This window comes from Oncorhynchus masou, chromosome 6, assembly GCF_036934945.1.
Source record: "Oncorhynchus masou masou isolate Uvic2021 chromosome 6, UVic_Omas_1.1, whole genome shotgun sequence".
Lineage (NCBI taxonomy): Eukaryota > Metazoa > Chordata > Actinopteri > Salmoniformes > Salmonidae > Oncorhynchus > Oncorhynchus masou.
The window spans coordinates 38,265,814-38,281,193 of NC_088217.1; the positions used below are offsets into that span (position 1 = coordinate 38,265,814).

The 15,380-nt window shown below is 42.0% G+C and overlaps 1 protein-coding gene across 1 annotated transcript in view; it reads left to right on the forward strand.

Moving 5' to 3' along the window:
- Positions 1-575: 575 nt before the first annotated feature.
- Positions 576-15,380, forward strand: part of LOC135541604 (rho guanine nucleotide exchange factor 10-like protein) — a 160,846-nt gene continuing 146,041 nt past the window's right edge. Inside the window, 11 exon segments of the mRNA XM_064967913.1 lie at positions 576-653; positions 1,551-1,696; positions 7,286-7,461; positions 9,410-9,514; positions 9,752-9,875; positions 10,848-10,947; positions 11,880-11,988; positions 12,979-13,026; positions 13,029-13,078; positions 13,485-13,562; positions 14,645-14,824. Of these exon segments, the coding sequence (XP_064823985.1) occupies positions 576-653; positions 1,551-1,696; positions 7,286-7,461; positions 9,410-9,514; positions 9,752-9,875; positions 10,848-10,947; positions 11,880-11,988; positions 12,979-13,026; positions 13,029-13,078; positions 13,485-13,562; positions 14,645-14,824 (1,194 nt within the window).

Consider the following 15,380-nt stretch of genomic DNA (forward strand, 5'->3'; position numbering starts at 1 on the left):
GTCAATAAAAAAAGATCACAAAGTAAATAGGCCTTACCAAAATGCTTGATAAACTATTTGAAAATGAGGTTCAACTTTACATGAATTGTCTTTTCATGGCAGGGAAATTCCACGATAACGTAATTGCGCTGAGACTCACTTTTCTCTTAAAATGTAGTGCCAAAAAACCCCATTGATTTCATAGTTTAACAAACCATACAACTCTATACAGAAGGACTACTTTTAACATTTTACACTGAACATTTTCCAAAAACACATAAAAAGTTTGGTAACAGAGTTTCTGTTTTTATATGTCCACATTTTTCAAAAACCATGCCATATATCTCCTCCGAATGTTGGTGATACATCAACATCATGGTGATGTATCTTGAACAGGCACACAAATGTATAAATATTGCACTGTGCTGTCCAGACTTGTGAATTCAACTGTGGTTTGTAACTACTATGATTTCCCATTGTTGCCAATTCAATTGCAGAAATTCCATTACCGATTTTTCTGAAATACCATTACCAATTATGCCCACCCACTTGGGAGCCAGGCCCACCCAGTTTATCTCAGTTTCATCAGCTTACTGATGGCTGGTCAGACGATACTGCAGGTGAAGCCGGATGTGGAGGTCCTGGGCTGGCGTTGCTACACGTGGTCTGCAGTTGTGAGGCCGGTTGGACCTACTGCCAAGTTCTCTAAAATTACATTGGAGGTGGCTTATGGTAGAGAAATTAACATTCAATTATCTGGCAAAAGCTCTGGTGCACATTCCTGCAGTCAACATGCCTATTTCACGCTCCCTCAAAACTTCAGACATCTGTAGCATTGTGTTGTGTGACACAAAACTGCACATTTTAGAGTGGCCTTTTATTGTCCCCAGCACAAGGTGCACCTGTGCAATGGTCATGCTGTTTAATTAGCTTCTTGATATGCCATACTTGTCAGGTGGATGGATTATCACTTAAAGTGATGTAAACACATTTGAGCATAAAATCTGAGTGAAATAAGCTTTTTGTTCGTATGGAACATTTCTGGGATCTTTTATTTCAGCTCATGAAACATGGGACCAACACTTTACATGTTGCATTTAATTTGATTGATATTAGTTGGCAGGGTTCTTTACTTCAATATTATTGTGTTTTGATGTATTTATACTACATTTTCAGTTTGGATGTTTTCTGAGGCTCCTTTTTCATCAGTCTTTGCTTATTCCTAATTTTTATGATGGAAAATATGCCTTAATGTCTAAACAATCTAGACTTGGCACTCAATTTGACATGCTCCTATGAACTTCACATGTAGGTGCTCATGGGTCCTTTTAGATGGAAATGACTAGTAATTACAGAGGTTGGTTAGTACACTTTATTAGTACTTACAACTATTATACCCTTTGTTGTTTGTGCATTTACACATTTGACATTGTATATAAAAAACTCAAATCAGTTTCTAAATTGTAGCTAATTTTGTGAAGGAATATTATTTATGTTTTTTCTTCTTCATTTTCACTCTCCCTTTGTCTCTGTTCTCTGTTCTAGAGCTTATGTCCTCTGTGATACCTCAGCCACAACAGAGGGAGGAAGGGGAGGAGGAAGATGAAGAGCAAGGGGAGAAGTTTGGGTTTGTCGACAGTGCTGATGAAGTGAAAGAGCCAGCGGATTGTAAAGACCCTGTCTCAGACTCTGTAAAAGCCAGTCAAAATTCAAACCAGTAAATTAAGGAGGCTACAAACCCACCACAGGATAACACACTAACACCCACTGCACACTCACAACAGCACCTCAATGCAATGCCCCCTGCTGGTCAGGAGGACGCTCCCTCCCAGGGACAATATTCCACAGCCTCTCCAGGTGAAGTGTTCTTTCTATTACATCACATGAGTGACTCTTCTCCAATGGTCTCATAAGGTGCTGTCAGTTCATGAATTGATTTCATAATGGCTTCTGACAAACAGGTATAAAGAGAGCCAGGTTAAACCTTGTTGTAATTGGATAAAGAGCAGTGTTTGTTTGTTATCAGTATAATATTGACTATCTGACTCAGTCATGCTGCCAAAAAAGCTCTGTTAATTACACTCCCAGCTAAAGCGGAAGATTTTAATCTACGGAAACTTCTGCTGGACAAAATGAAGTGACTAGTGCTTAATTAAACGGCTTCTCACAAAGCCAACATGTAGTACAGTAATCCTCTAAGTGGGTTGTGGAGCGTTCCTCTGCTCCGCTGGTGAATTCTGGGGTTGATGATGCTCCACAGTGAAAGCCTGTTATATAACTAGCGGCTGGTGGAGGAGTCAGTATCAGGCTGGGACTCAGCCCTGCAGGCAAATGAGAGGGTTTACATTGTCTCTATATAAATGAGATAATAGTTTGGGCAGGGATATCTTTCATAAAAGCTGCTGTACACACAGTGCCTATATACAGCTAATATTAAGATTCTGGTGGGCTTTTCATCAGCAATTGTCTTTGAGACACAGGAATGACCTTCCTATTCATAAAACAAGGTACATTTAGATAAAAGGTTTGGAATTCATCTAAGTAGGTTTCAATATGAGCAAAACTAACTGTTCTTCCCATATGGTACACATTGCACAAGTTACAGTAAAAAGTGACATGACGTTAGCATTTCTTTAACATTATTTTCTTGGCTCTAATGTCCCCACAGATGTTCCAGTTAGCGACCCACGCAGGCGGTAAGAGACTCCCTGCTTTTTATATGCTATCACAGTATGTGTGAATCAGTATTACATCCTTAGAGACCGTGTGGTTTGGTCTCGGAAGAGGAAACATCTGTCTTCATTAGGTTATCAATATAGTTGCATAACACAAAACCAGATACAACTTTATTTTCATAGAGAAAGTGTGTGTCAAAGTTGAAAGGTTGGACTTCAAAGAAGGAATTCAAAGAAGACAGCCCATCTGTGACTGAATCAGTAGCCTATAGTCTGCAGGTTATAGCGATGTGCGCTGAGAGTCAGGAAGCAATTTTTTACCTTTATTTAACTAGGCAAGTCAGTTAAGAACAAATTCTTATTTTCAATGACTGCCTAGGAACAGTGGGTTAATGTTAAGTGAATGTTAAATTCCTTCAACAGTTAACTGCCTGTTCAGGGGCAGAACAACAGATTTGTACCTTGTCAGCTCTGGGGTTTGAACTTGCAACCTTGTGGTTACTAGTACAGCACTCTAACCACTAGGCTACCCTGCCGCAGTGACTGATGTTGGGTACTCCTCAATGCTATCGGAAGAATCCCAGAACATATTCCAGTATGTGCGAGCAAAACAGTCCTTTAGCTTAGCATATGCTTATTCTGACCAAGTCACTGGTACTTTAATTTTAGCTTGTAAGCAGAAATCAGGAGGATAGAATTGTGGTCAGATTTGCCAAATGGAGGGCAAGCTTTTTACACGACTCTGTGTGTAAAGTGGGTCTAGAGTTTTTTCCCGTCTGGTATTGTGTGTGTGTCTAGGTATGTGTGATTCTAGGACCTTTAACAGATACCTTTCATTAAGTGAGACCCTTAAGATGAAAAGTCCAAGAAAAAGGTCACCATGACAACTTGACACCTGACATTTATATGGCTCTGCCTTATGTTCATTTGAGCTCTAACCTTAAAGGTAAACACATTTAAAACCCCACCGAAGCAACCCCACTTTACAACACTCCTTTTTCTTTAACAGCGTTCCACCCTTCCTCTACTGAGTGGTAGATCTGCACGCTGTTAAAGTAAACAATGTCACAGTAGACATACTGTATGCAGACCTGTGTACAATGCTTTATGAGCGATGCACACAGCAGATGGAAGATGCAGTTGATATAATAGGTGGTGTGTGTTTAGGATAGACTCGATAGAGGGAGGGAATTGATAACAATGAAGCTACAGTACACACCTACTCATTCACGGGTTTTTCTTTATTTGTACTATTTTCTACATTGTGGAATAATAGTGAAGACAACAACACTATGAAATAACACATGTTGAATCATGTAGTAACAAAAAAAGTGTTAAAGAAATAAAAATATATTTATATTTGAGATTCTTCAAAGTACCCAGCCTTTGCCTTGATGACAGCTTTGCACACTCTTGGCATTCTCTCAACCAGCTTCATGAGGTAGTCACCTGGAATGCATTTCAATTAACAGGTATGCCTTGTTAAAAGTTAATTTGTTAAATTTCTTTCCTTCTTAATGCATTTGAGCCAATCAGTTGCGTTGTGACAAGGTAGGGTTGGTATACAGAAGATAACCCAATTTGGTAAAAGACCAAGTCCTTATTATGGCAAGAACATCTCAAATAAGCAAAGAGAAACAACAGTCCATCATTACTTTAAGACATGAAGGTCAGTCAATGCGGAAAATTTCAAGAACTTTGAATGTTCAAGTGCAGTCGCAAAAACCATCAAGCGCTATGATGAAACTGGTTCTCATGAGGACCGCCACAGGAAAGGAAGACCCAGTCTTAGCTCTGCTGCAGAAGATGAGTTCATTAGAGTTACCAGCCTCAGAAATTGCAGGCCAAAAAAATGCTTCACAGAGTTCAAGTAACAGACACATCTCAACATCAACTGTTCTGAGGAGACTGTGTGAATCAGGCCTTCATGGTCGGATTGCTGCAAAGAAACCACTACTAAAGGACACCAAAAAAAGAAGAGACTTACTTTAGCCAAATAACATGAACAGTGGACATTAGACCAGTGGAAATCTGTCCTTTGGTCTGATGAGTCCAAATTTTAGATTTTTGGATCCAACTGCATAGGTGAACAGATTATCTCCACATGTGTAGTTCCCACCAGGAGGTGTTATGGTGTGTGTGCTTTGTTGGTGACAATGACAGTTATTTATTTAAAATTCAAGGCACAATTAACCAGCATGGCTTCCACAGCATTCTGCAGCAATACGCCATCCCATGGCTTAGTTGGACTATAATTTGTTTTTCAACAAGACAATGACCCAACACTCCTCCAGACCGTGTAAATGCTATTTGACAAAGAAGAAGAGTGATGGAGTACTGCATCAGATGACCTGGCCTCGAAAATCACCCAAACTCAACCCAATTGCGATGGTTTGGGATGAGTTGGACCACAGAGTGAAGGAAAAGCAGCCAATAAGTGCTCAGCATATGTGGGAACTCCTTCAAGACTGTTGAAAAAGCATTCCAGGTGAAGCTGGTTGAGAGAATGCCAAGAGTGTGCAAAGCTGTCATGAAGGCAAAGCGTGGATACTTTGAAGAATCTAAAATCAAAAATATATTTCAATTTTTTTTAACACTTTTTTTGGTTACTGTCAGGATTTGGCCAGGGTTGTTCCGGTTTTTGGTCACTAGATGCCCCCATTGTGCTTTTTGACCTTTTGCTTTCCCTTGATCCCCATTATTATTTGCACCTGTGCCTCGTTTCCCCTGATTGTATTTAAACCCTTAGTTTCCCTCAGTTCTTTGCTCTGTGTTTGTATGTTAGCACCCAGCCCTAGTATTCTGTGTACTCTTGTTGATCCCGGTGGACGCTCTTGTGGATTTCTGTTTTTTGTTCTTGTTTATTTATTTTTGAGTATCTTTTGAGGCTTTTTATGCTTTACCTACCACCTTGTGGATTTACCTTTTTGTCTTGGAGGATTACCTTGTGGATTACCTTGTTCTTGTGGAATTCCTTTTGAGGTTGTGGAGTTACATGTTTTCCTGAAGGACTTCACTTTTTACTTTATTAAATACACCGTCTCAAGTACTGCTGTGTCTGCCTCATCTTCTGGGTTCTGCTGACTATTCGTGGCTCAGTTGGTTAAGTGACTGTTTCTCACTCCGGAGACCCGGGTTCGTAACCGGGTCCTGACAGTTACTTCATGATTCCATTTGTGTTATTTCATAGTTGTGATGTCTTTACTATTATTCTACAATGTAGAAAATAGTAAAAATAAAGAAAAAACATTGAATAGGTGTGTCCAAACTTTTGACTGGTGCTGTATATCTAGCCCATCATCAGCATGGTCAGCACTGTTCCCCAGAGAGACTGGAGGAAAGGCATATAAAGAACATTCCCTGGGTTGACAGTACTGTAGCTGGAGGGAGTTGAAACAGATCTCAGACAGTAAAGGCTTTGCATTCAGGCTGCTCAGTGCTCATGCTGTGCTTTGCCTCAGGCTATTCTATTTGCATTGAAAAACGTTCCCTGCCCTGCTCCTCTGTTCTCTCCTACAGGCCTATGACTCACAGGGACTTATATAGACAAGTGAAGGGTGTAGACCTACAAAGATGAACCATAAAATATATACTCCTCCGACATTGAAATAATATTATTGTTCTCACAAAATGTCTTTTAAATCCCCCTTTGAAACCATAGTTATGAGAAATGCATGTGAGCTGCTTTCTAACTGATTCTGTCTGGTGTCTTTGCGGAGCCAATGAAAGTAAAGATTTGCAACTTTTATTTGAGAACATTACTAGGGAGGGGATTTTAAGTTTGAACATTATTCAAACAAGCATTAGCTAACACCTTTATCATTGTCTTGCCAACTGGCCAACAGGCTGCTCGCAAGCTATTTGACTGTAAAATATTTCCTTCTCAACTTATCTGCGTAGTTATGTAACTACTGCGGTCTGTCAGGCATGTCTGGAACAGGGGAGATGTACAATATCTTGCTGACTGATTGATTTACTGGCTGTTAGCATAGCCGACAGGGATGGTGGGAGGGATGCGGGATGCATCTAATGAGATTGGTTTCTCCTTCATCCCAGACCTAGCTGTATAATGTGGGAGGACTGCTGTAAATCTGACTGGTAGCTTGAAAACATAAGCAAGTGGTAGTTCTTTACAGAATATCGACAAAATCAGTATTATTAGGAGTTGTGTCAAAGGCAAATTACAGGCCAGTTTTTATTTAAAGCTAATCATTATTGTGGTCAGGCTGTAGATATGGCAGGTGATCAAGGGGTTTAGTTTAGGGGCAACTTTCATAGCTCACAGTTAATATAACAAACTGGAGGTAAGGTCACATTATCATATTCATGGTCTCAAATTAGTTCACCTGGACCAGACTCTCAACCCCTCACAACAGCGGTCAGCAGAATCATCACACCACAGTGAATAGGACTGACCAACCTAGCAGAATTGAGATGCACGAGGAACATATGTACTGTGCCAGGTTTAATGGGAGTGTTAGAATGCTGGGACGGCAGTGCTTGGCCCCCGTCTACTCCACCTCTCCTCCCCCTCCTCCTCATCCACAATGCACTAAATTTGTAATGAGCCACACAGCACCCAGCCTAGAGTGGTCATAACTGCTTTCACTACTCTGTCTGGTATGTTCCAGGGTCTCTGGCCCCGTTGAGCTGGTTGAGCCCAGTGCCGGAGCACCCTCCGTGGGAGAGCAGGCCCAGGGAGGTTCTGGTCCTGGAGAGGCGTTACCCGTGGAGAAGCAGACTGACTGGGAAGACCATAGTGTGGAGATACCCAAGGAGAGTTCAAGTCTGAGGGAACACTCTGAAGGTACACAACAGCATAGTACAGAGATACATGAATCATGATATAGACAGACATGAGCAAGCTCACATCAATTACAGTATAGCCTTAATAACCTTCACCACAAGGCTTGTTGTTGGTAGCATAGCATATTTGTTGACATTGTTTTACAGTAAAAACTGTATTGGCCTATAATCTTCTGTAACCTTCATGGAGGGCAACAGCTAATACATAGTCTCTCCCTCCTATGATTTGATTTACACATAGACATGAATTAAATTAATTCAGGATGAGAATCAATAGTGGACTATTAGTCTATTTCCACCAAGGGAAATTGCTCTTGGATTTGGACTCAGTCAGCAATGCTGACATTAGGCTTTTTGAAGGTGGTCCACTCAAAGACTGTATGGAGCCTGACTAATCCACACCTTTCTCCATTATTTCACCTTTCTCATTAGTTCTCTTTCACATATGTCCTTTACTGTTTTTGTCAATATTGTTTATCATGATAATTTTGGTGTTTTTCATCATGCATGGACAGTATGTCAAAATTGTAGTGGACCTCAATTTTCTGATTCCCTACTGTGTTATTATTGTGACATAATTGGCATGAGTGGTTGTGTTTTCAATGTCTTAAGTACTGGCGCTTTTATGGGATTAATGAACTATTTCCTGTTAATAGCCAACAACCAATAGCACTATCCCTCTAAGACTAAAAGACTCCTTAACAGCTTCTACCCCCAAGCCATAAGACTGCTGAACAATTAGTAAAATGGCCACCAGACACTCCCCTAAGTCTTGGGTCTTAATCCCAAGACTACCCTCATTCTATGATTTTACAAATTTGACTTTGAACACATTCATCAAAGATGAACTGAATAAAGCAACATTATACTGTGCTAAAAAGTTATTCAGCAAACCAGGGTAAAACCTGCCTGAGTTGTCGCCTTCTGGGATTGCTGGGGGAGCTTGAAGAAACACACCCAGGCTGTTTGAAACATTGAGAGTTCCCAGAGGACTGAGTCAGTTACTTTCCAGATCTACAGATAGTCAGGTTGGTGGCCAAGATACAGTTATTCCCTTTTCATTCAGTACACATTCTTCACAGAGAGTGTTGCTCAGTTAGTCACTATTGTAGTAGAATACCACTGTGTCTCTCTCTTGGATTGTGTCCCATGTTATTTAGATCCCTAAAGCAATGTCGGCTAATCCATGTCAGAATCTACATCTCTCATCAGATTCATTGAATCCAGGGATTGTTTGGGGCTGATAAAGAACCGTTCCAGACAAATCACAATTTAAAAGCGAATCAATAAATCCCCTAAACTAAATTAGACTGAAACACTCTCAAAGCAGTTAATGACTAATTCTGCGGACTGTGAAGATAGATAGGTTCGATCCATTACAAACAAGGTGGATCATGCTGCCACAATTCCACAGCACAATCCCACACTCTTAAAACCTTAAAACCTTCGGCTGTCCCCATAGGATAACACTTTGAAGAACACTTTTTAGTTGCAGGTAGAACCTTTTTGGTTCCATGTATAATCCATTCTACAGACGGTTCTACATGGAATCCAAAAGGGTTCTACCTTGAACTAAATAGAGTTCTCCTGTGGGGACAGCTGAAGAACTCTTTTGGAACCCTCTTTTTCTAAGAGTGCACACCTAGCACACATAACAGCAACGCACAAGGCCTATCTCCCTTCTAAGTCACTGCTAATAAAATAATAGCTTTTTGATGTTTGAGATGAATCAAAACTGATGCAAATACGATTGCATAAATATACATTTACAAAATATATGGTATATAACTGAAATGATGGCATAATCAAATGCATGTATGGGGGCAAAATGCAGTGTGCAATACTCTTGAAGTTTGGTTGCTTTGCCAGATTACCAGTGCGAGGCCCTCCTCTTGGCTCTATGGTTAGGGGTTGTGGATGTGAGTGGTCTTTACTGTCTTCCCCAGAAGATGTGACTGATGCTGAGGCTGAGGCTGATGCAGAGCCCCAGACAGGGATCCTAGAGGTGATCTATGATGACGTGCCCTGTGAGGGACCACTCTCTCCTGACGAAGGTGAGTTCTGGGGTAAGGGCCAGTGCTGGGGCCACTGAGTGCTTTTATCGTGCCTTGTCTGGTACTGCACCATCGGATCAATGGACATCAGGCTTGGGTTAAAATGTATTTTCGTTCCTTTAAAAAAAACTTGACTTGTGCTTGATTAAGCTTGAGGGTCTGCTGTCTAAAAATGCCCTGTCAGTATTTGTGCTGTGTTGATGTCAGCACATCTCTGTCTGTGTGTGTGTGTGTCAGGGGACATGCTCTATGAGGATGTGCACAGAGAAGAAGGGCCCCAGGGTGCAGGCAATGATTGGAGCTCCAGTGAGTTTGAGAGCTACGAAGAGCAGTCTGATACTGAGACAAACTACCAACCTCAGCAAGGTAGGAGAGATGGTATTCCATTTGTATATCTATGCCTGTCTGTTTGTCTGTCTCTCTGTCTATCTGTTTGCTTTTGTTCGTTTGTCTTAAATGCACAAGACATGACTCAAAGAGAATATTTCACCCAATGTTACTGCTCCTCACACATGCTTTTTTATTCATGTGAGAAACTGGTGGGGAAAATACAAAGAACATGAAAAATGTATCAACCCTGTCTGTGTGGGTTGTATCTCACTTTGTGGCCTGAGAATAAACAAGCTCCCTTGTCACTTGAAAGGCACCCATGCCATGACACTGTCTAGGTGCTGTATGTTATAACAGTTATATATAACATCTATGGTTATACCATACAGTAGGTGACTGTAGCCCCTCTCTCCTCCACATGGGGGCAGTATTTACTCATTGACGTTGTGCTCTATTCTATTTGGTCAGACTTGGTCCAGTCTCATCCCTGTTGCATGTATGTCTGTAGGGAATATTTGCCTGAGCTGGTGCTATTGGTACATAGATGTGGAACATATGCCCTTAAATATTTTCTCATTTTTTTTGTATTGTAGACGCTGATACCACTTCATTTAATAATGTCCTAATATCGTATGAAATTATATCCTCAGAACAATTGTTTGTTATGTTTGGGCAGTAACGATGGAGGCATTACTGTAATAAATATCACAGTAGGAGTGTGCCTCACACCTCCCCTCCTGCAAAACACTCCCTTCACCAAGATCAGTGCTATTAGTCTCGGCTGACATTACCCTATGACCAGCGCAGTGCTCTAAATTTCCGCTCTCCATACTTGTGATTAATCCTGTTGTTGCCTTGCTTGTTTTGCCTTGATCATTTCCCCCTCCATTTTCCGCCGTCTCGTCTTACTTCCTTCATCCCTGTGCCCTGTTGTGTGGTTTAATGCGACCTGCCCTGACATGCCTCACATCCTACTGCTTTGACACCTTTCCCCGTACTGTAGCAGTAACTCTCCTGACCTGCGTTGGCTGAGGGAGCGTTGTGCCAGGACCAAACGTGAAATAGTCATGAGGCTGGGTGGCAAAAACAACTACAACACCAAGGTATATCATTGGCAGTAGGAGAACACAACATGACACCAAGGTATCTCAGCCTCGACGTCAAAACTACAGCACCCAGGAGGCTATGCAAGGATTAAAATGACCAAAGCCAAAATATGTATTCTGTAGTATGATGTGCATTTTAACTGATTAGATATTCACATGATTAACTTTCTTTACCATCCCCCTTGTGTTTCTGTGCTCTCCTCCAGACTGTCACTCTCATGAGAGATTGGTCTCTTCCCTTCTAGTTTAGTATCAGTTTTGGGGACACATGAATAAGTAAAACACATTTGCATCAAACACGTTGCAAGTTGCTCCCAGTTGATAACCTAGTTTCTATCATTAAAAATAGTGACACATTTTTTAAATACTGTCACCGTGTGTGTATTCTGGGTCCGCAGGCTTTACATGACTCTGCAGGGCTTCAGCGATGCTCAGAGTGGGGTTTGTGGTTAGATGAATGTAGCCACACTGAGCACGACTCCACTACCTCCCCACAACTACAGCCCAGTCTGATACCATAATCTCACTATGATCTCCTCATAGACTTTCTGATTAGAGACCAACGGAGATGCGCAGATGTCTGCATTACTGGCTGGATGCATCTAGTGCTCTCTCTCTCTCTATCCCTCTCTCTCTATCCCTCTCTCTCTCTCTCTCTCTCTCTCTCTCTCTCTCTCTCTCTCTCTCTCTCTCTCTCTCTATCCCCTCTCTCTCTCCTCTCTCTCTCTCCCTCTCTATCCCTCTCTCTCTCTCTCTCTCTCTCTCTCTCTCTCTCTCTCTCTCTCTCTCTCTCTCTCTCTCTCTCTCTCCTCTCTCTCTCTCTCTCTCTCTCTCTCTCTCTCTCTCTCTCTCTCCCCCAGTGTTTCCAGGCTCCACTCTCCCTCTCCTCGTGGACTAACTCTTCTGGTCTCTTTGTCCTTTTGAACCAGGTTCATCAGCTAATGAAGGCCGCCAGGAGTGGGACCAAGGATGGACTGGACAAGACCAGAATAGCCTTTATGCGGAAAGTCTCCTTCCTGCACAAGAAGGACCACTCAGGTAATCTGAGAAAAAGTTATTCAAACCGACTGTTTGCCAAATGACTGTGTCAGATTAAAGTCTCCCTCTTACAGCGATATGTATGAATTTGTAGAGAAGTGAGAGTTTCTGTGGAAGATCGGAGTTCACATACATTTCAGTCGCCTCTTTTGAATTAAGCTGCGGTGAAGAAATTGTTTGATGCTAGCCGGGCCAATAGTAATGTTAAGGCAGATAGAGGAGAAAGCTTCCCATTGCATTTCCAATCCCAGCTTTAAAATAGAAAAAGACTCATGGAAAAATGATCTAAACAATGTAAGATTGTTCAAACAAAACAGCCGGGATATGTCGAACTGGCTCACTCCCATTAAAGACAGATGTTGTGGCCAAGGTTTTGATGTGTAGGAGAGCAACGGGCAGAAAATCCCACGTGACAGAGGCTGCACCCCAGATAAAGAGCCACGACTCAAACAAATCTTCAAACAACCAAACAGGCCGGTGGTTCTATTTTTAGCTGTTGATCAGGGGGAATCTGTGCCACATTTGATATTTCTGATACTGAGACACTATTATTGTTCCAAAATCATTAATTGGAATGGTGCTGGCTGACGAAAAGCAGTTTTAGTATCTGTGTCTGTATGGTTGCAGGGAAGTTGGGAATTGTTGAAGTGCTTTTTGAACACATTCGTACTCAAGCTGAGAAGTCCGAGTGTTTGAACATGTTTTTGAAGACGTACTGTCAGTTTGCCTCTTTACTACTACTGAGATACAGCATTGTTTAAAATGTATTTTTCCCTCCTGAGTTTTTCTTGCAGAGTGCTAATCTCTTCATGTTTTAGAGGTAATACATTAGAGTGTGACTCCAGTTGAGATATGAAAGCTTTAAATGTGCCTCTGTGTGTGTGTGTGTGTGTGTGTGTGTGTGTGTGTGTGTGTGTGTGTGTGTGTGTGTGTGTGTGTGTGTGTGTGTGTGTGTGTGTGTGTGTGTGTGTGTGTTGTGCCCCTGTGCAGAGGATGTGGAGGATGACGCAGGGTACCTGGATGTGGCTGTGTCAGATGTGATCCTCCTGCACAGCTGAGCCACATGCCTGAGGGACTGAGCAGCCAGCAGGTCTGTATGTGTGTATAACATATGTTTGTTTGTCTCTGTGTGTGTGTGTGTCTGTCAGAAGATTCTGTGAATCTCTAAGGTAATGTTATATGCATGCAATGATGCAAAGATTATTTTTCTATTGCCAACACTGACTCGGTAGTACGTTTGGGAGGAATATGTCTGCTACAGTTAAGTATAGCGCTACTCATTTCAAGGGAAACCTCAAGGTAAATACAGGCCTCATGCATACAAGGCTACTCCACCCGAACTCTCTTACCAAATTACAATCACACACATGCATAGTACTATCAAACAACCTGTCACACACAGTATGGCATACAATCAACTCCCATCATGCCCTTTTCCGTGTGTGACCTTTGATCTTCGACCTGTATGTTTCCTGATTGGCCTCTTCTGTCCTCAGGTGGTCAGACGTCACATCCTGGGCTCCATCATTCAGAGTGAGCGCAGTTATCTTGAATCCCTCAGGAGAATCCTTGAGGTAAGTCCTTTTCCCCTGCCCCACCCCTCCACTCCACCCTACCCTTACTCTGACCGATGTAATACGTTCATCTTTTCAGCATTTAAGAATGAGGCTGAAAGGAAAACTGGAGATGTTTATCAAATAACCAGGCTTGTCACGCATAAATAATCATAATTAAATAGATTTATTTTACATCTGTGGTGCCCCGCTGATGCTAATAAAGAGATTCTCTCTCTGTCAGGTTTTCACAGAATCACAGCATGGGTTTCACTCTTTTTTCTGTTGTCTTTCTTTTTCTGTGGCAGAGAGAGAATCATTCGTTATCTCTCCTATCAGATGAAGAGTGACACACCTGCTGAAATGGGATCAGGTGTGATCAATGAGAGGGTTATGCTCTGGAAAATATTTTCTGTGAACATATGATGTATTACCTTTGTTGTGGCATGTTTGATATTTTGGGTTGTTTAGCCTTTTTTGTGGTTTTGCGTACCATTGAAGTCCAAACTCACTGATAAAGGAAAGATTGTAAAAAAGCCAAGAGCGCAATTATTAGGCATTAAGAACTGCGACTTCAGTCCTGTAATATCAGAAATTTCCTGTGTTATTCCCCATGTCCATATTCCACTTGTCGATAATTCATTTGCTGTGGAGGATTTGTGGTTGGGCAGGGGAGGCTCGTAAAACAACAATAGCAGCACTAGTCTGTCATCTATTGTTGTTTCCAAATATTGACTTTCATTGCTTTCACTTTCATTTTCTGCTGACTGCATCTGGCAGTTTCTGATTGTACAGGCTACATTAGCCATGACTCTCATCTTAAAAGACACTGCAGTCACACGTTTGACATAGTTGACTAGTTTGATACTCTACAGCATCTTGACTAATTGCAATTACTTATAAGATTGTTACTAACTGACAATTCCATCAATGTACCTTTCATTAAGGGTCCAAGGCACACGTGATGGTGCTGTTGTATCTGTTGAGAGATGTTGCTATTGATGTCATGCTCTTTCTGATCAGGGCCTACTTGTGTGTTTTATGTCGTTCTCCACCGTAAAGCACACCTAATTCAAGTTAACCTGGGTATACTATTTCCCCAGGAGTACCAGAGCCCCTTGCTGGAGGCGGACCCACACATCCTGAGCCCACGGAGGATCCGGCCTGTATTTTACCGCCTACGGGAGATCACTCAGTGTCATTCCATGTTCCAGATCGCACTGGCGTCACGTGTGGCTGAGTGGGACAGCAGTGAGAAGATTGGGGACCTATTTGTGGCCTCGGTTAGTGTGTGTATGTGTGTGTGTGTGTGTTGTGTGTGTTGTGTGTTGTGTGTTGTGCGTGTGCGTGTGCGTGTGTGTGTGTGTGTGTGTGCGTGTGTGTGCGTGTGTGTATGTGTGTGTGCGTGTGTGCGTGTGTGTGTGTGCGTGTGTGCGTGTCTGCATGCGTGTGTGTGTGTGCGTGTGTGTGTTGTGTGTTGTGTGTTGTGCATGTGTGTGTGTGTGTGTGTGTGTGTTGTGTGTTGTGTGTTGTGCATGTGTGTGTGTGTGTGCGTGAGAGAGTGTGTCAGTTTTCCCATAGGGCATTAGAAGACAATTTCCACAGACACAGTTATAATGAGCTGCACTTAAAATTGAGCAAACATCACTAACTTCAAACATGGAGACCATTACAGCTGAGATGAATATCTCTTCTGCAGCAAATACACTCTGAATATGTGTGCTTATAGCATTGGCACAGGACAATTGGACTAATGTATAAGTATTCTGCTGTGACCCTCTGCAACGTGGTCATCCATAAGGGTTGCTGTTTATTTACCTAAGAAAAATTCTGCCCTCC